Source organism: Vulpes vulpes, chromosome 8, assembly GCF_048418805.1.
Source record: "Vulpes vulpes isolate BD-2025 chromosome 8, VulVul3, whole genome shotgun sequence".
In the NCBI taxonomy this organism is placed as follows: domain Eukaryota; kingdom Metazoa; phylum Chordata; class Mammalia; order Carnivora; family Canidae; genus Vulpes; species Vulpes vulpes.
In genome coordinates, this window is record NC_132787.1 from 73142929 (window position 1) to 73162159 (window position 19231).

Genomic DNA, 19231 nt, shown 5'->3' on the forward strand with positions numbered 1-19231 from the left:
CTGCTTCTCCTAGCTCCTATGTCTCTGCCTCTCTCTTTCTCTATGTCTACCATGAATAAATAAATAAGTAAATCATATATATATATATAAAAGATCCTTTTTTCTTTTGATTTTCTTTTCAATTATATTAACATTGATATATCCATCTTTTAACCTAGTATTTTCAAGCTTTCTGTGTCATTGTTGGAGCTTGCTTGCAGTCAAGTTATAGCTGGATTTTTTTAATCCAGTGTGTCTTTTTAATTTACGAGTAAAATTAACCCATTTATATTTATTGTAAATACTGATGTTTGGACTTACTTCTCTCGTCTTATTTTTTTCTATTTACTGTACTTCCATCTTGTTTCCTTTTCTCTTCTTGCTCTCATTTCTGACTTTTTTTGGACTGGATAGGTTTTCTTTGTTCCATTTCCCCCCTTCCTAATAGTCTGTGAATTATAAATCCAATTTAATTCTACAATTTGTATTTAGACTTAAAAAAGTATTGAATGTCATATAGTCAGAACATATATGTTAAAGGTCAACACCTGGAATTAGCCTGTATCTATAACCCCTTGAAAACCTTTCTGAACTTCTTCTGATTCCCAGTTTCACACTTGTAAAGCTGGGACCTTGAGTTATTCACTTAATTTTCATTTATCTTAAGGATTAAATGTGACGTCATGTCAAGCTCTAGCCTTTATTAAACAAGGGGTCTTCAATTCCTTCATTCTCTTTCTTCTTCATTCAGCCAAAAAACTTCGGGTCCAATAGACACAATCACCTTTTTTCTCCTTTGTCCTTCAAAGTCACCTCTTCCTATTTCTTGCATCATTATGGCCTTCATCTAGTCTTTCAGTTTCTATGTAAGACTCATAATATCTTCTCTTCCCTTTACATAAAAAAAAAAAAAAAAATCCCATTCTGCATTGTACTGAATGGCCTCTCTTGCTCTAGATTCAACGAACGTCATTTCCCAATGACTCCATGCCTTTCTTCATTTTTCCTTCAAAATGGCGGACTTCAGACGTTCCACGAATAACACCACGTGCGCCTGCGCCTCCCGCGGCCATTTCGCCCAGCAGCCCAAACTCCAGCCTCTGCTTCGCGAAGCGCCTGCGCAAGAGCCTCCAGAGCCCGGTGGCTCCTCCCCCTAGCTGAGTACGCTTGAAACCGCACGTTCCCGTCCCTTCCCTCCCCCGCTGACTCTGCACCGCCCTCACCCCTTTCCTGTGAGATTCTTCCGCCAAGTGGAAAGCCCATCTTCCGTCGACAGCCTACGCAACTGAAGAGCAATCCAATAGGCACATACAGCTCTGGGGCTCGTCATTCAGTCTTATCTATGCACCCCTGCAGTTTTCCTCTGGGCCCTAAAGTTGATAAGCGATTTCGCGGGACTCTTTTGCATACCGTAGGCAACAAATGGAAAGAATGGCTGTGGCGGAGGGATCTCTCGCTTACGCTCTGTGTACTTTAACCTAATGGGGGTCGTCCGGGAGTCGGAAGGGGGAGGGGAGAGGGAGGAGGCAGCCAAGGAATTGTTTTTTTCTCTCGCCCCGCCTGCGCCAGGCCGGCCAATGGCGGCGGGTTGTTTACCCAGGAGCCTCGCCCCGCTTCCTGGCCGGGGCCAATGAGCGGCGGAAGCGGCTCCGAGGGGGCGGACCCGAGAGGCTGTGCGTGTCTTGTGAGAGCTCTTGAACCAAGTCAGAGCTAGAGCTGGGCGGCTGGAAACGGCGGCCGCCGCCGGTGACTCAGGGAGGCAGGAGGCGGGGTAAGAGCGCCGCGGCCTCGGCTGAGGGGAGAGGAGGAAGAAAGATGAAGGCGCCGATCCCGCGGCCCCGCCGCCCCCGCGCCGCGGCGCAGGCCGGGGCGACGGACGCCCGGGGGTCGGCGGCCGGGAGAGCGCCGTGTCGGGGCGGGGCGGGGCGGCGGGGCAAGTGCGGAACCGCGGGCCGGCCCCTCCCGTGGGGCCGCCCGGGGCGGGGACGCGGCCGCCCCAGACGGGGCCCTCGCTTCGGGCCTTTTCTTTCCCGGAGTGGGGGGGCGGGGGGGGGCAACACTTTAAAATCCACTTAGGCTGCAGATAATTCTCCCCTCACTCCCTCCTCGTTTAGGTTTAAGGTTTTGGGAAAGCGAAAGTTGGGAGAACGAGGGTCACGCGGCGGTTGGGCCCGTGTTTGCGGTGGGGGAGGGATCCGGGGGGCGGGGGAGGACGCCTGTGGAGATCGGGTGTTGGGTCCTCCCTCGCACCGGCCGCCGCCGCCGCCGCCTGGGGTCTCGTCAGCCGAGCGGGATTGGGACCCATCCGTCTGCTCCTCCGCCGCCGCTTCCCCCGCGTCCTCTTTTCCCGACCCCCTCCCACCGGCAGCCCCCACTGCATTTTGTTTTTGTATTTTTGCAGGGAGGAGCCCTTCCTGCAGGCGTGGAAACCATGGTGCTCACGCTCGGAGAAAGTTGGCCAGTATTGGTGGGGAAGCGATTCCTCAGTCTGTCCGCAGCCGACGGCGGCGACGGCGGCCACGACAGCTGGGACGTGGAGCGCGTCGCCGAGTGGCCCTGGGTCTCGGGGACCATTCGAGCCGTCTCCCACACCGACGTTACCAAGAAGGACCTGAAGGTAAAATCAGCTCCCGGGCCTCAGCTGTCGGACGTTTTGTAGTTACCTTGGTAACGAGACAGCCAGCGGGGGCCCCCCCTCTCCCCTTTTCTGAAAGGGCGATCAGAAAGTTGGCATCTGATCTGAAGGTGCAGAAAACGAGACCTTGAAAGTCTTTGAAATGGTTGTGTAGAACCGAGGTGTGTTTGGCCTACAGTTGCCTGTGTTTAATGACGGCCTTGGGGTTGCTCAGACACGCTTCGCTGTTGCCCGCTCTGTGCCCTAATAGGACTGTATGGTTACTCCTCCGAAGGGGGAGTATCGTGAATATTAAGATTGGTCAGGTAGATAGATGACGTGAGGAATCATTAAGAATTGATGGCTAGCGCTTTCGGGTGGTTGGTTGGTTTGTTTGTTCCTCTTAATTTCTTCGGCCAACTTGTTAAACTTTCAGACTTGATGGAAATGAAGTGAATGAAGAGGGAGGAGCTTAGTTCTGTTTGGCATATTAGGGTGGGTACTTGTCCGTATATGGTGGGTCACGGTGGAAGTGGGTTCCAGGTCTTTTCAGTGAGGAGTCCGTAGGTAGGTGTGGGCTTTGACCATATATGGAGGGCAGGGGGTGGAGCCGACCCTTATATGGTGTGTTAGAGGAATGGCTTTGAAATATATTCCACTTTGGTGTTTGGGTGGAGGGAGAGAAACTAGTACAAGTGTGGACAGTGATTTTTAATCAAAATGACACTCAGAAGAACCTTTTTCAGTTACATCTTTTCAAAAAGAGGTGGAATTCTAATTGCACTGTCTAATAGAAAATTTTTGGTGGCAAAGGATTGTCTGGGAACAACCAGTAAGGAAGCTAGCTATTCTACCAACAAAGACTCCTTTGTGCAAAAATAACTGGAGAAAGGTCCCTAACAAAGACTCCAAAGTGGTGATAACTTGAAGGAAGCCTGTTAGAACAGAAGAGATTTCCACCCTGGGTAGTGGATATGTTTCAGCATCTTCACTTGGTCATTACTGCTTTTTCTTGAAAACTATATTCAGATTGGGAGGAAGTTTTAGCATTGGCAGTTGAATACATGTTGATTTCTGACACATCATTCATTTGAACACTTGAAGGTGACAGTACATGCCAAAACCAGGTTTAGTCTGCAAAGGATTGTTGGAAAAGAATATGTATTCATACATTTTTAAAGTTTTCAGCTTGTGTTGTCTTCATATTGAAAAGGAGTGACTGTTGAGCACTTATCCATATGCCAGGCATCATACTGATGGCATACTTCATAGCCATGATCTTATGAATCCTTACAGCAACTCTTCGGGAGTAGGTACTAATATTGCTGCATTTTACAGACAAAAATATCTGGCTTGGGGAGATTAAGTATCTTACCAAGGTCACATACCTAGAAATTGGCATAGCCTGTGTTCTCACCCAGGAGTTTTGTTACCACTATCTTTACCAGTATGCTCCCTGTGCCACAAAAGAACTCCTGTCATACACTGTGGAGTTTGGTTTTTCTCCTTTTCATTCTTCCCAGCAAATGGAGTTTTGTGGGCGAACCTATTTGCTTTAGGCTAATAATCTTTCTCCATAAAGTGGGCTTTGTGTACCAGATTTCAATCATAGTTGTTGTGGTTTATTTCACCTGCCAAGTAAAAATTTTTCTAGTGCATTTGTTTTTATCTGATTTGAATGGAAACAAGATTTGAGTCTTTAGTTCTTTGGCAGATGATGACAGACTAGGTGTTCTCTTCCCCAACAGGACCTAATTATAGACCTGTTGGATTAAGAAGGCAATCTAGGAGGTCCTTTTTGTGTATTCTTTTTAATTTCCACTTTTCTGCCACCCTCAGTCTTTGAGGTGGTGGTAATAACTCCCATTTGCAGAATGAGAAAAATAGATTTGGGAAAAAGAGTCTTGCCCAGATTTGCATAATTAGCTGCCCAGTGATGGAGGGAGAATTTGAATTTAGGTTTGGCTGTGTCTTTTCCATTGCACTAAGGTGCCTCACCTGATGATAAACAGGGATTTTCATTTCAAGAACAATTCTAGCTGTAATTGATTTTTGCTTTACCTGCAGACTTTGAAATTCAGCCTTCATGTAAGGTGGAAATTACTTGATTTCTTTTATGTAGTCATGATTTATCGTTACATTCCTTAATTGAGTAGCAGATGGTTTAAGTTTAAGGGCATATTGTATTAGCAAAAACATAGAATTTCAAAACTCTAGAACTAAATTGTGCTTGGGGAAATGCAGGCAGGAGCTAGTAACTTAAGACCGTGCTTGCACTTGAGCTTAAGGTATTGAGTTTTTGAGGTTGGAGTGAGACTGGGGTCTAGATGAGTATAAATGAATACAATTCCAGTTGTATGCAACTGGTTTGGTGTTAGAAGTACACGTTTGTCTAGTTTGATTTGCTATTAGTTGAAGATGATGTAATGAGGCCAAGGCTTGTTAACTTTGTTTCACCTTGAGGGAGAGTTTATAACAAAGTCACTCACTGAGATACAGTATGTTTACTTGTTGGTTACAGAGAGTCAAGGTGAAGACATAATGATGGTTAAGTGCTTATTATGTGGCACCTTATTTAATTCTGAAAAATATTCTAGATGATAAACCATATTTTTTAGTGTTAGAAAAAGAGGCTTGAAGAAGTTAAATAACTTGCCTAAATTTGTCTCTAGATTTTAAACACCAGGCTTTTTAATATTCAGGTAGAGTGAGATTAAAGCACTGTCTTTAGTGGGCCTTTATATTCTTAGCACTTAGAACACTGCTTGGCATGTAGTGTTCGCTGAAGTATTTGGACGAATAAATGGAAGGAATCAAAATTATCCTACATTGAAAATCAGTTTTAGAAATAATCTGATGGAGCAGTGGCATCCTCTTTCCCTGGAATAACAGCAAATCTTTATTAGGTGTGGTTATTAGAACCTCTTTTTATCCTATTCTTTCTTCTTAAGAGTGAGACAAGGGTCTTCATTCATTTTGCATGCTGGAACTGTCTTTCTTCCCCAGCTTGTCTGTTTAGGTCTCTTCCAATTCCCTTTCCTTTGAACCAAACTTATCCTTGAGTCTTCTGCTCCTTCTTAGTCCTTAGGGATATCCCTAACTAGCACACGAGTAGTACTAGCCATTTCTGTGTACCATTTTCTGCTGTTAAAAATTTCCTTTTTGGCAGTTGGGTGCCTTGACCAATGCCTAGCCTTTTCATCCCTACATACAATTGGAATATGAATATTGATAGATTCTGTTGCCAGTCGAACCATGTAAAATGAGAAATTCCTAGCAGTGTAATAAAGTCTGTTTACCCCCATAATTGAATGCTACCCAGGTACCCCTGTTGTTCTTTTTATAGAAATTTTTGCATAAGAGCCTGGGGGGGGGTGTCCCTGGGATTTTAGATAAGTATTTTATTTCGGTGTAGGAAGACATAGAAACATAAATAATTTCCTCATTTGTGGAGACTGAAATAAGTGATAATCTATGTTATAGTTCTGGGCACAGAATAGATAAGTCATTAAAAACTTGACTAAAAACTATGCCATTCTGTAAGTGCCTGCTTTTAAACTTGGAAATATTTTACTTGGCATTTCTGATGGTTTTCCTAATCATATACTCAGATGAGATTAATGTATGTTAAGAGTGAGAGGTTTGAGATTAGCTTGATTAGATACAATATTTGTGTATTAAAAATTTTTTCTGTTGGGGAAAATTAACTTGAAATAATTAATTTGAAATATTCAACATTTAGTCCAGATATGTATAGGCTAATAAGTACACATTTACAAAATGTCCTATTAGAAGAATGGCAAGTTTGGAAATTGTAGGTAGCGAATCATAATCAACCGGCCTCTCTTTGGGCTTTGGAATCAGACAATATAAATAACATCTATTTTGTGTACCAAAGGAACATGGGGGGAATAATACAACTTATTTTTAATATTTTCTTTGTCTGAGAGTGAGCAAGAGAGAACATGAACAGAGGGAGAGGTAGAGAGAGAGGGAGCAGCATACTCTCTGCTGAGTGGGGAACCTGATGATGTGGGGCTCAATCCCAGGACTTGGGATCTTGACTCAGGGTCTGCAAAAGGCTAGTGCCTAACCAACTGAGCCACCCAGAGACCCAGGAATAATACAATTTAAATGAGAACTAGTGACATCAATAAGCTTGCAGAAGCTTGGTCAGGTCACTTTAGTTCCCCATAATTTGAATTTTTTTTATTGGTGTGCCTTTTGGAGGGGAATGGATCAGAGGGAGAAGGAGGGACAAAGAGAGAATATTAAGCGGATTCCACACCTAGTGCTTGAGCACAGCGTGGGGCTCCATCTCAAAACCCTGAGTTCGGGCAGCCCCAGTGGCACAGCGGTTTAGCGCAGCCTGCAGCCTGGGGTGTGATCCTGGGAAGCCGGGATCAAGTCTCACGTCGGGCTCCCTGCGTGGAGCCTGCTTCTCCCTCTGCGTGTGTCTCTGCCTGCCTCTCTCTCTCTCTCTCTCTGAATAAATAAATAAAAAATCTTTAAAACAAAAACAAAAACAAAAAAACCCCCTGAGTTCATGACCTGAGTCGAAATCAAGAGTCCAGTGCTTAACCCACTGAGCTACCCAGGCACCCCTGGTGTTCTTTTTATAGAAATTTTTGCTTAAGAGCCTTGGGAGGGGGGGGTCCCTTATAACCTCAGGCTTCAAGACACAAATGGGAGAGACATTTGTGGTTATGATAGGAAACTTTTGAAAGAATGAAGAGAGTTCACAACTTGTTGGTTTCATTATATTTTTTAAAAGTCACCTTTTTTAAAAGTCAAGTTAAAGTGAGTTTTTGACCGGTGGAATCTAATACTCTGAAGCCATAAACTAAGTTATTTTTAAGGAGCTAAACTTAATTTTTGAATTATTAAAAATTGGGATATAAAGAAGAAGGGGCTCTGTCTAAATTTTGGTTTAGGGTTGATCATAAGCTTTATAGAGATTTGATAAGAATTGTGATGTTGCTTAAGTTTGGGAAAGCTACTGAAGATTTCTTAATCCTTTACTTTTTTTTTCCCCCCTCAATAGATATTGGATAATTTTATTTAGGATCTTCTCTCCCCCAACTGAACTGATACCCTGATAAATTAAGATTTGAATTACCATTGAAATCTTAAGACTGCCTAATCTCCTTGCCAGATACTTTATGTACCTTGTCTTAAAATTTTACCTAATGATTCAGTGAGAGGTAGGTGTTAGCACTTTCATTTTGTAGCTAGCAAAACTAGTTTCAAAGAACTTAGGTTTAAGCAAGGGTTCTTAACCTGGCATGCAGGCTAATTGGTTTTCTTTGTAATGCTACATATTTTATGTGGTTAAAATCATCCTAAAAAAGCTTCAGCATAGCTGGGATTCAAACCCAGATTTCTCATATATGCTTATTCCTCTTATACCGCATTGATGGGAAAACTCATCTAAAGCTAGTTTGGGTTTGAGGTTGATGTGATATGGAGCAGAAAGACTATCTAATTTAGGGGAGCTATCATAAGACCTGTATTCTGTGACTGAGGAGGCAGGAAGATGAACAGTCTCTAAACTCTGTGAAGGACCATTTGATTGGGCGTAGTGATGGATGGAATGCACAGAACCAAGGAGAGCGTACACAGGGACTTGTCACATAATAGGTACTTACACATTTATATGGGTTCTGTGATAACTGCAAGATTAAAAAGCCTGCCGTACCAAGAAGATATGCATATTGTGAGAGAAAGTTACCTGAAAGTTAGGGACACAGATTTTACTGTTGGGGGAGAAGGATGGGTTTTAAATTTCATTGATTTTTTTTAAAGATTGGTATTTATAAAGCCATAAAATTAGAGAAGATTTGGGATTAGGGCTAGTGGTATACCAGTTGGGAATGTCCTGCCTTCTAAATGTCTGAGAGTAACTGAAGGTAAGAGGCCAATTCAGTGAGGAAATTTATTCATTCAACAAGTATTTCAGTACTGACTGGGGACTGGATACTAGTGAAATACAAAGGTAAATAAAAACATATAGTTTGACCTATTAGAACTTACGTCAATCAGTTAGCCACAAATAAATAATACAAAGTGTGGGTACATGGTGAAGGAAAAGTATGGGGCTTTGAGTACATTTAACAAGGAGGAATTCTCTTTGGTGGGGAATGGAGGCTCTTTGGTTAGGGAAGGCTTCTTTGAGGAAAATATTTTTTGAGTTCTGCAGATGAATGGAAGTTAACTTATTTAAAGTTAAAGCTTGGAAAGGGAAGTGTGGTTGTCTATGAAATTATGAGAGGCTAACCCTAACCCTAACCCTCTTTAGTAAGAAAGGGGTTTTAAATAAAAATAGTGATTTTACATCAAATATTGAGGGAGTTTAGCTCTGGTGTCAGTTTATCAACTATTTGTTTCTATATTTAGCAAAGTAGACTTTGACTCCAAACTCCCAGTTTATTCAACTCAAAGGGATGTTGAGGATGTGCTGTCTTCTAGGCCTTGTAAGTCTGAATCCTATGCATACCAAAGGGATTCAAAACAAGGGATTATGGTGATGGGATGGTCTTCTTAAGCCCACAGTGTCATTTAGAATTACAATGACATGCAATAAGTAATTCTTTTAGGTTTCAAATTTCTTTCTTTTGATTCTCAAAGCTCTGATGTCTGACATGTGTAAAAACTTTCTACATGGGGGTTCTTTGGCTTTCTACAAGTTACTTTTGAGGCAGAGACTGGCTTCCAAAAGCCTTGACTGCCGCTTCTCAAAGTGATTTGGGAACCAAAGCTTGATGGTTAGATTAACATGTCTGATTGGTTTATTGTGGACTGGGAAGGGAAGTAAGAGTGGGAAAGAGGGACAAAATATTCAGATAAAAGATTGAAGTAGAGGGGCGCCTAGGTGGCTCAGTAGGTTGAGTCTGCCTTCTGCTAGGGTCATGATTTCTGTGATCTCGGGGTCCCGGGATCGAGCCTCGCATAGGGCTCCCCGCTCAGTGGGGAGTCTACTTCTCTCCCTGGCCTCCCCGCCACCTTATAGTGTCTCTCTCTCAAATAAATAAAATCTTTAAAAAAAAGATTCAAGTAGAATAATGGTATAATTCAACTTTGGTATTTTTCATGTTTTTTTTTTTGTTAATTGAATCTGCTTTTTTTCACTTCTGTTTAGGTGTGTGTGGAGTTTGATGGGGAATCTTGGAGAAAGAGAAGATGGATAGAAGTCTATAGCCTTCTAAGGAGAGCATTTTTAGTAGAGCATAACTTGGTTTTGGCTGAACGAAAGTCTCCTGAAATTTCTGAACGAGTTGTTCAGTGGCCTGCAATAGTGAGTACAACTTGAGGTTATGAGACCAGGGATTTAATCCATTATGAGTGAAACAAGGGAAACGTATATGTAATGCCTGTATTTGGCCTCTGGAGAATAGTACAGATAAGGAATCTCCTGTTAGCCCTGCTAGGAACCCTGTAACTCTGTGCCTTTGACTTTTCAGCCCTCAGTTTCTTCACTTGAAGAATGGGGTTGGAGGTAATGTGGGGGAATGTCTAGGTCAGAGGTGAGAAACAATATATATGTATATGTATATTTGGATTGATTTTCATAACATTTTAAGAAAGTTTGAGTTAGTCATCTACTTTTAAAATATGGAAAGTATACCTTAAAATCTGGCTGTTGCCTAGCTCCTGTAGGTGTTGCCAGTCTTGGCCTCATGATCTCTAAGGTTCTCTCTGACTCATGATATTCTTTGGCTCTGAAAGTACTGGCAGTCAGTACATGATTATGCCATTTCCACATCATAAATCTGATGTAGTAGATAAGAGTGATCATAGTGTCTGGAGAGGACAATTCAGGTTTTGTGAGACATAGGGCATAACAGTAGAAGGGCAAGATTTAGACAGAAAGGCTAGGAAGGTGGCTGAAAGGCTGACCAGATTGTGAAGGGCCTAGCATACTGTGCTAGCAAAGTTAAGATTTTGCCCATGGGTGAGAAGAGCTGCTGGAGGTTTTTGAGTGGTATAGATTTTGGTTAAAGTTGTATTTTTCTCTTTGTATCCCTCTCTCCCCCAGCTATTAAGAATTTGCCAAAAACATGGCCCTATCTCCCCCAGAAAAAATGTATACACACAGTTTTTTGCATAAATTTTGGAGAAGTCGTGTATCTCTGGACCCAGACCTATGTGTTAATGACTCCCAAATGTGTATCTGGTTTAAATGGTTTTGGATAAAAATTGTGTGATCGCGTTGTGGTTGCATAAGTAGTTGTTATTGAGATGCCAGCAGTAAATAAAATTAGTGGTTTTATCTCTTTCTGCATATGTGGAAAATTGCTAGTCACCATTTTCAGAATTATTCTGACAGCAGTTGTGATGTCAGACCCTTTTGTTTTGTTTTAGGTGTATAAGTCTCTGTTGGACAAAGCTGGTTTGGGATCCATAACCTCTATTCGCTTTCTGGGAGATCAACAAAGAGTATTTCTTTCTAAAGACCTTCTGAAGCCTATACAGGTAAAGCATAAAAAAAATATTAACCTCTAAAGATAGAAATATAAATTTTTTAATATGAGAACTAAAAGTATTGACGTTGATTGCTCTAATTCTGATAAATACCTAACACAGAAATAGACCCATCTCATTAGCAGTTAGTTGTTAGACATTACCCTTCGGTGTTAGCCATTGGGGTTGGTATTGTCTATTTGGGATTGGAAGTTCAGAAGTAGTACAGTTGATGATCTGTATTTATATATGGAAACACCTAGATGATATGAAAATAATTTTTGAAAGATTGACTATCATTCACATGTATGGCAGTCATTATTTATGTATTGTATAATGTGGGAAGTTGCCTACTTGTTAGAATATATTTGTAACCCCCAAATCAGTTCTTAGGCACTTTCATGGTCATTCATAGACATTGGCAGAGTGGTAAAAAATTTGAGTTACCTGACATATGTTCCCAGCTGAAGTCAAATAAGGTGACATTCTGCTGGCTTGTTTCCTCTCTCATTCTGTAAACAAGTGTGGTTTATGAGGTCTATTTATTAGTGCTGAATTTTTGTGATTTTTTTTTTTTTTTTTTTTTTGGGTGGTGGTGGTAGTTTCACTGTACCAAGTATAGTGCTGAAGTGCTCTCTAGTGTTCCTAAGTGTAAGGTCAGGATGTGTCTTAGGGAGGAAATATATATGGTAAATAAGTTTCATTGAGCCATGAGTTACAATGCTATTGGTTGTGATTTCCAGGTTAATAATGCAGCAGTATATATTTAAATAATGTGTCTTCCACAGAAACACACTTAACACATGGTTGTGTATAGGTTGGTTAATGAAACTGTGACCAAGAGGCTCAAAGGAACCTAACCCTATTTTTCCACTAGGGGCAGTGGTTCACTATTCACTAATTCATTGTTTGTGATGACTTAGTGAAACATAACTACCATAAATGATGAGAATTGAGATCACGTGTGTGTTTTTTCCAGTTGGCTTGCAAAACTCCCACCCTTTTCTGCATAACATTTAGGTTCTTGGGTCTTGCTTACATACAGTTATTTTCTTTAGGAAAATGTCTGAAGACCGGGAAGGAACACACAGATTATCTCTAGATTATTCCCTTGGAAATAATGTTGGTCATATAATACCATGTATCTTTTAGATGTAATTTATGAAACTTCATCCTTTTACCCACTTCCATTTGGTGACCTGTCTTGTTTCTGTGGACTGTACGAAACTTAAAGTCACTTATTTGTCATAAGGCAGTTCAGGGCCCATGGTCATTGCCATTGGTATGCCTGTATGGGAAAACCCAAAGCACTGGATTTTCCTCTACTTAAGTCTAATTTCTGTATCATGAAAGTTCTGAACCTTATTTTAATGTTTAACTAAATAGAACAAAGAAAGTGCTTTTGCTTCAGTTAATTTCAGGTGCAAGTTACCTTTGTGATGTTAGGTAGGAATATTGATATTTTTCCTAGCTTAAAAGAATGACTTGCTCTTAAGGACCAAAGAACATAGTGGAGGGGCTTTCGGATAACTTACTTTGCTTCATGAGAGTAGTTTTTACTTCTCACCATTGTTTTCTGGACAGTTCTGTTTCATATCTTTTGTGTGTCTAAACCTTTCAGTCAAAATTTCCTGAGGTTGAAAAGGCAAAATCTAGATCAGTTTTTATTTCTTCTCAGGGAGATGCACTGTGGCTATCCATGTGAATATACTATTAATTGAGGAAGGTTATGTGTGCTCTTGACTTTTACTGATGATGATAGTGCCAAAATTTAGTGCATTCTCCTATATATATATATATATATATGGATGATTATATCAGGGTTCTGCTGTATGAAACTATGTTTAGGGATATGATTATTATAGTAGAATGCTTGCCCTAAAAAATGCACAGAGAACCTGAAAATCATTTAGCATATATAGAAGTTGGAATTGAAACTTAAGGTCTGTTCTTTGGATTGAATTTGAATTATTTATCTGTGGTTAAAAAAAAGATGAAGTACTCAAGTCAGCTATCTGGCATTCAAACTCTCCAAGGTAGAGTAGAATTATTCTACCTTAAGAGCCATTTGTGGCTCTCCCCATTAATATGCTATTTCTTAGTAGGAATTAAAGCACACATTTACATTTTTTTTAAATTACAGCAGCATGAGGGAAAAAAAACCCCACACACGGGCCATTCTGATAATTAATGTTGAGCTCTTCTGAAGACCCTAGGTTAAGTCTAATGTTATTTGGCATAAGAAATGCATTTTTCCAGCATAGCATCTTTTTTCTTTTTTTTTTTTTTTTTTAAGATTTTATTTATTCATGAGAGAGAGAGAGAGAGAGAGACCAAGACACAGGCAGAGGGAAAAGCAGGCTCCATCAGGGAGCCCAATGTGGGACTCAATCCTGGGTCTCCAGGATCAGGCCCTGGGCTGAAGGCGGCCCTAAACCGCTGAGCCACCAGGTCTGCCCCCAGCATAGCATCTCTAAAGCACTATTCTTCCCAGTGGGAGAAATGGATGAACCATTTTTGAGCACTATGTATCCATTTCACAGTAGCACAAAAGCCTTAAAGGCCTGGTATTAGAAGGGCTTCTGTGCTATATAGCTTGTATTTGGCAGGCTATTCGTATTGACAGTCTCTGTATACATTTATCATAAGTTAGTGTGTGCACAAGGCCAAAAGACTATGGGACTGTGCCCAAAATGGAGCTCTTGCCAAAAACTGAGTGTTTCAAAACTGGTTTGCTGAAAACCTAGGCTGTTCATTCAGGTTTTGTCCCTTCCCATCCCCCCTTTACCATTTGTAAATAAGAATGCATTTGGAATGCATTTCTAGTCAGGTTAAATCAATCTGTGTCAAGTGATTCATTAAAAACAATTTCAGTGAATTTACACTACATAACTGTGTGTTTTTATGTATGTGTTTTCTATCCCTGGGAATTCTCATGAATTGACCAGCTAGTTTGTTTTCTTATATTTCCATAGTCAAAGTTGTGTTGTATTTAAAATTGTGCTTTGAGCCACTCTTAGTATTTGTCATCCTCTTAGCTTAGGGTGACTCCACTTTAGTCTCCCTTACATCTACTGTTTGACCTATTAATAAGTTCATTGGAGTTGCAGTGGTTTGGTGCCATCAAATGGCTAATGACAGTATTTAACATTAAGCTGATTGAAGCATTCACTAGAATTTAAACGACTCTTTGTTACCTTAAAATATAACGATCTTCCATTTTTCAGGATGTAAACAATCTTCGACTTTCCCTTATGGATAATCAGAATGTCAGTAAAGAATTTCAAGCTTTGATTGTGAAACATTTGGATGAAAGCCATCTTTTACAAGGTATGGAGTTTATTTTTTGGTGATAGTTTATGAGTTGACCAATGGTTAGCTTTGTAAGAAGCTGCATTTGAGTCCTCATTCTCCTATTGAGATTTCTAATTGTTTGGAGATTCCTTTTACTTTCCGCATGCAACTAGATGATTGATGAACTTTATTTTAAAGCATCTGAAATTTGGAAAGCTCAGGACCCATGTGTAAACTAGTAAGGTAGATATTTAAAAAGCTCGGCTGTATTTTGACATGGAATTTGATGTGTTTGAAATTTCAGTCTTATAAAACTGGTAAAACACGAATTTGGTACTGCTGATCTCCCTTATACTGTTACTGAATTTCCTGGTCAATTTCACAGTCACATAAGTATTTTATAAGACTTAGCAGTTCTGGGATCCCTGGGTGGCGCAGCGGTTTAACGCCGGCCTTTGGCCCAGGGCGCGATCCTGGAGACCCAGGATCGAATCCCACGTCGGGCTCCCGGTGCATGGAGCCTGCTTCTCCCTCTGCCTGTGTCTCTGCCTCTCTCTCTCTCTCTCTCTCTCTGTGACTGTCATAAATAAATAAATAAAAAATTAAAAAAAAAAACAGACTTAGCAGTTCTGTTGGGGTTCCTGAATTTGGATCCCCTAAAACTCTGCACAGGACAGTGAAGGCTCAGTGAGTTATCTGGTACTACTTGGTCTTATACAAATGCTGGAATAAATATATTGCTACTTTTTACTCCATTTTTCTATTAATTTACCTAAAAGTTTAAAATTAAAAGTTTCTTCTAGCTTTTTGCTGAAAATGTTGTCTTCTCATGTTTATAGCAATATCTTTTAATGTTTATTGTTGTCTACTTTTTTTTTTAGGTGACAAAAACTTAGTTGGTTCAGAAGTAAAAATATATAGCTTGGACCCATCTACTCAGTGGTTTTCTGCAACCATTGTAAATGGAAACCCAGCGTCGAAAACTCTGCAAGTCAACTGTGAGGAGGTAAAAGATGATGCTAATTGCATGTAAGATAATTTGACAGAAAGAGAATTATAAAAAAGAATTATATTTTATAGGATCTAAAGCAGTTCTATTATCTTGATTTTAAAATATTAGAGTAGAAAAAAGAAATGCAGTGATTGTTTTTAAAAGAAATTATTTTTAAGAAGCTTCCTTGTATGTTAACAGCTCATTTCTGGTATGTTTCTGAGCATTTTTAAGTTTTCTAGTATCTTTGTTTTATTTATTTTTAAGATTCCAGCACTGAAAATTGTCGATCCATCACTGATTCATGTTGAAGTTGTACATGATAACTTTGTGACATGTGGTAAGATATATTATTTGATTAAAGCCTTTGTTCTCCTTCCTATCTTTCATCTTTCTCCTTTTCATGTTAAGAAAAATAGGGAAGCCAACCTACCTATTTTTTAAATATTCTAGGTAATTCTACAAGAATCGGAACTGTAAAACGCAAGTCTTCTGAAAATAATGGAAGCCTAGTTTCCAAACAAGCAAAATCTTGCTCTGAGGTAACCTGATTAATGTTTGTCACTTGTGTAGTTTCCTTAACTCTAACGGTGTGTGGCCAGCTTTGTTAGTGTTTATAGAGTTCTCTTCTGTGCTCTTCTTTGCTATCTTGTCTACTCTTTGCTGGTTCCAGATCTTGGCCATAATTTCTACACTCATGCAGATGGAGATAATATAAGTTTCTGATCAACTATTTTTTTGTGTAAAACATGTTTTATTTTTTGATAATGCTGAAAATTCTCAATAGATTTGACAATTTCACCCATAAGAAGTGTTTTTGAGGTAAACTGAGTTGTGTTATCTAAGTAGAAGAAAGCCTGGCATGAGTGGAGGGGGAGGAACCTTAGAAATCTGAGTAGGTATTGAAATAGGACTCCCTTTTCTCAGTAATAGAGAGGTTTGATTGATAATTTATGACAGGTTAAACAAACATACTAGTTTTTTAAAGGAAGTGGTTGGTTTGCCATTACTAATTTCTGCCCAGAACAGGATAGGTTTGTATGAATCCCACTGTGAATTCAAGTATTGGATTTAATTCTATTCTGAAGTGATTAGGATTTAGATCAAGAAACTTAAGGCTTTTAGGTGGGTTGAATCCTTAGGGCCTATTACAATACAGATAAGTTTTTTTACAACTTAGATATCCAGATGCACTTGTGAAACAGTGACAAAAACACTTTTAGGATGCTCTGCTCCAGGCTGGAGTTGAGAATTTTAAAACTGATCAAGTTGGTGTTAAGATTGTTGGAAGCACTTTAGAGGGAACTTTGGAGTCTGTGGGAATAAGGCAAGGAGAAATGGTGTGGGAATGGGCCAGAGTCAGTTAAGGAACCTAAGGTTCTGGATCAGAGCAGACTGGACTGCAACATCAACTAGAACCAAAGTAAGCACCGTGCTACGCAAATATATATGAATCTGAGTGGGTAGGATAATTGGCTTTCCTGAGTCTTAAGCCTCTGTATAGGCAACAGGAACTTTGTCACTTGACCAAAAACTTTGTTAAGTGTGTAGGCCTGACCTCAGGTGGTTCAGGAAAGAATAAAGAGGTTATTACTTGAAATTAATATTACTACTTTCATTTTTACCTTAACAAGGGAGAAATAATATAGTAGGAACTGTAAAGTGAAGATGTCAAGTAAGTGATTCTTGTGTCTTGGAGTTAAGCTCACAGAGAATATTTTCAAGTAATCCACAGTATCAGATGCTGAGAAACAGTCGAGTAAGAACTTGTTAGGTTTTGACATCGGATAAATTGTTAGCGATCTTGAGTAGAGGTAATAAAGCCCAATTTGGAGAAGTTGATTGGGTGTATCCTGTCATGAAAAATGCATCAGTTTAAATAGTTGGTGAGATGAAAAGGAGAACCACATGACATATTGAGGAGGGGGCCAGAGAATAGAAAATGGCATCCTGATGGATCATTGAAGAATCATCCTAGGGTATAGTGTGTCCTAGGGTATAGGCAGGACTGGGGTCAGGGATACTCCTATGGAAGAAGGTGCCAGTTCTTCACAATGACAAGTTTATCAGTGATGGGACACATAATTGAGCAAGTAAATGTATAGCCTTCCAAGAGGCATGGATATAATGTAGTAATATATACAGTTATGAGTGACCCCCTCTGCTTGACTCATACTCTTCAAGGGCAGGGAGCATGTCTTTTTGATCTCTTATCATTTTGTCCAGCTCAGTAGGTTTGTCTGCCACTGAACTGATTATTGGGCGGGCACAGTACAGGCTATTTTTGAAAAAAGCCTAAACTTTGGCTAGGAGATAAGTTCCCATAACCTATTTGAGCCTTATTTCTGCACCTAAAATGAGAAAGTAAATTTGATGTTTTAAGAATGTTTCAGCTCTTAAACTGTGTACTAGTCAAATTGTTATTCTCAGGATGTTGAGATGGTAGATTTGGCTGGAGATGGGTATTGGGATTTTTTGAAATTCTCTTTATTGTTACTGTAAAGGTTATACTTTATACTGCATTTATTTGTCAAGTAAAGATTCTCACATAAAACAGTTACTCTCATTTTAAAATTTTTAGTTAACATAAAAAACAGAAAAGGAAAAGAAAATTGCTTACAGTCAGACTTTTCACAGACTGTCACTCTTCACATTTTGGAATACCTGTCTTCTTCCTGCCCACCCCCCCCCCCCCCCAGGTTTTTCCTGTATAACCATGGAGGCCTTTTAAAAAAATACAAACTAAAAACTATACTTTTTATAGCCTCCATGATTCCAGTATGTTGTGAGTATTTTTCCATATTAGTAAATGTTCTTTTTTATCCTGGGTGGTTCTAGTAATCAGGCGAATTTTGGAAATGCTGGTTGGGGCTAGATTCAATAGCACTAGAGAGGTAAAGGAAGAGGTAGGGAAGGAAAATTCATTTAAATATGGGAGTGAAAGGTGAGTACAGTAACATACTTGGCACACCTCACTATTTGCACTTCCCAGATGTGTTGGACTGGCACGGAGTTTGCTTTTAGGGTGGTCTTTGGAAGGCAGGTGTTTGGGATTAGGTAGATAAGATTCTTAATTGCCTTGGTGAATACTTTTGTGTAGAATAAACCTGTTTGCCAGTAACATTGGTTCCTTGAAGGTCTTCTCTGCCTAGCAGACTATTCCTCAGAGTTAGGATGTTGCTTGGTTAATTGAGAGAGTCTGCTGAGTAGTGTGAGCCAGCAGTATCTTTTTTAGAATACCATCATACACTCAATTATATTATCTCCGTCTGCTGGCAGGGAGGAACTATTGCCATGACTGGTATAGAAGACCTTCAGGGAAAACTCTTCAGGTAAGAAGAAACCTTGACCCTTGGCAAGTCAGAGGCCAGTGCAGCGGTGTGCACATGAAGATGGGTTTTGGAATTGGAGCCCTATCCTTGTTGAGCTAACTCTTAGAAATTTCTAGAGTGATATATCTTGTTTCTAAAAGGAAAAGCATGCCAAGTTACACTACTTGTAACACATGGTGACTGACTGAGACAGTTTTTGTATTTTTCTGCTTTGAGTCAGCTAATCTATGTGCCAGGCAATGTGGTAAAGCACAGCTCCATAAAGTATGCTTCATTATTTTCATTTTACAGTTGAGAAAGCTGAACTTAGGGAGAGTTTAAATAATGTGCTAGGAAGTGTCAGAAACCAGATTCCAACCAAGGTCTGCCACCAAAGCCCAGTACTCTTAAGCACTGTGCTGGTGTTGCCACTCCTCTCTAAATCTTCTTGGTATGTATGGTGAGTCACCATTGTAAAAACCACAGATTCCTACTTCCTTCCCTCTATCCTTCCATCCATCTTTCCAACAAATATTTATTGAATATGAAATATATGGTAGACATTGGTGAGCATTATTGTCT

At 40.0% G+C, this 19231-nt stretch overlaps 1 protein-coding gene across 1 annotated transcript in view; it reads left to right on the forward strand.

Annotated features, from left to right (window-relative positions):
- Positions 1-1118: 1118 nt before the first annotated feature.
- Positions 1119-19231, forward strand: part of KDM3A (lysine demethylase 3A) — a 54420-nt gene continuing 36307 nt past the window's right edge. The window contains exons 1-8 of the mRNA XM_025994399.2: positions 1119-1750; positions 2381-2596; positions 9732-9887; positions 10955-11065; positions 14281-14383; positions 15229-15353; positions 15606-15678; positions 15792-15880. Coding sequence (XP_025850184.1) covers positions 2411-2596; positions 9732-9887; positions 10955-11065; positions 14281-14383; positions 15229-15353; positions 15606-15678; positions 15792-15880 — 843 coding nt within the window. The 5' untranslated portion in view covers positions 1119-1750; positions 2381-2410. The remainder of the gene's footprint in view (positions 1751-2380; positions 2597-9731; positions 9888-10954; positions 11066-14280; positions 14384-15228; positions 15354-15605; positions 15679-15791; positions 15881-19231) is intronic.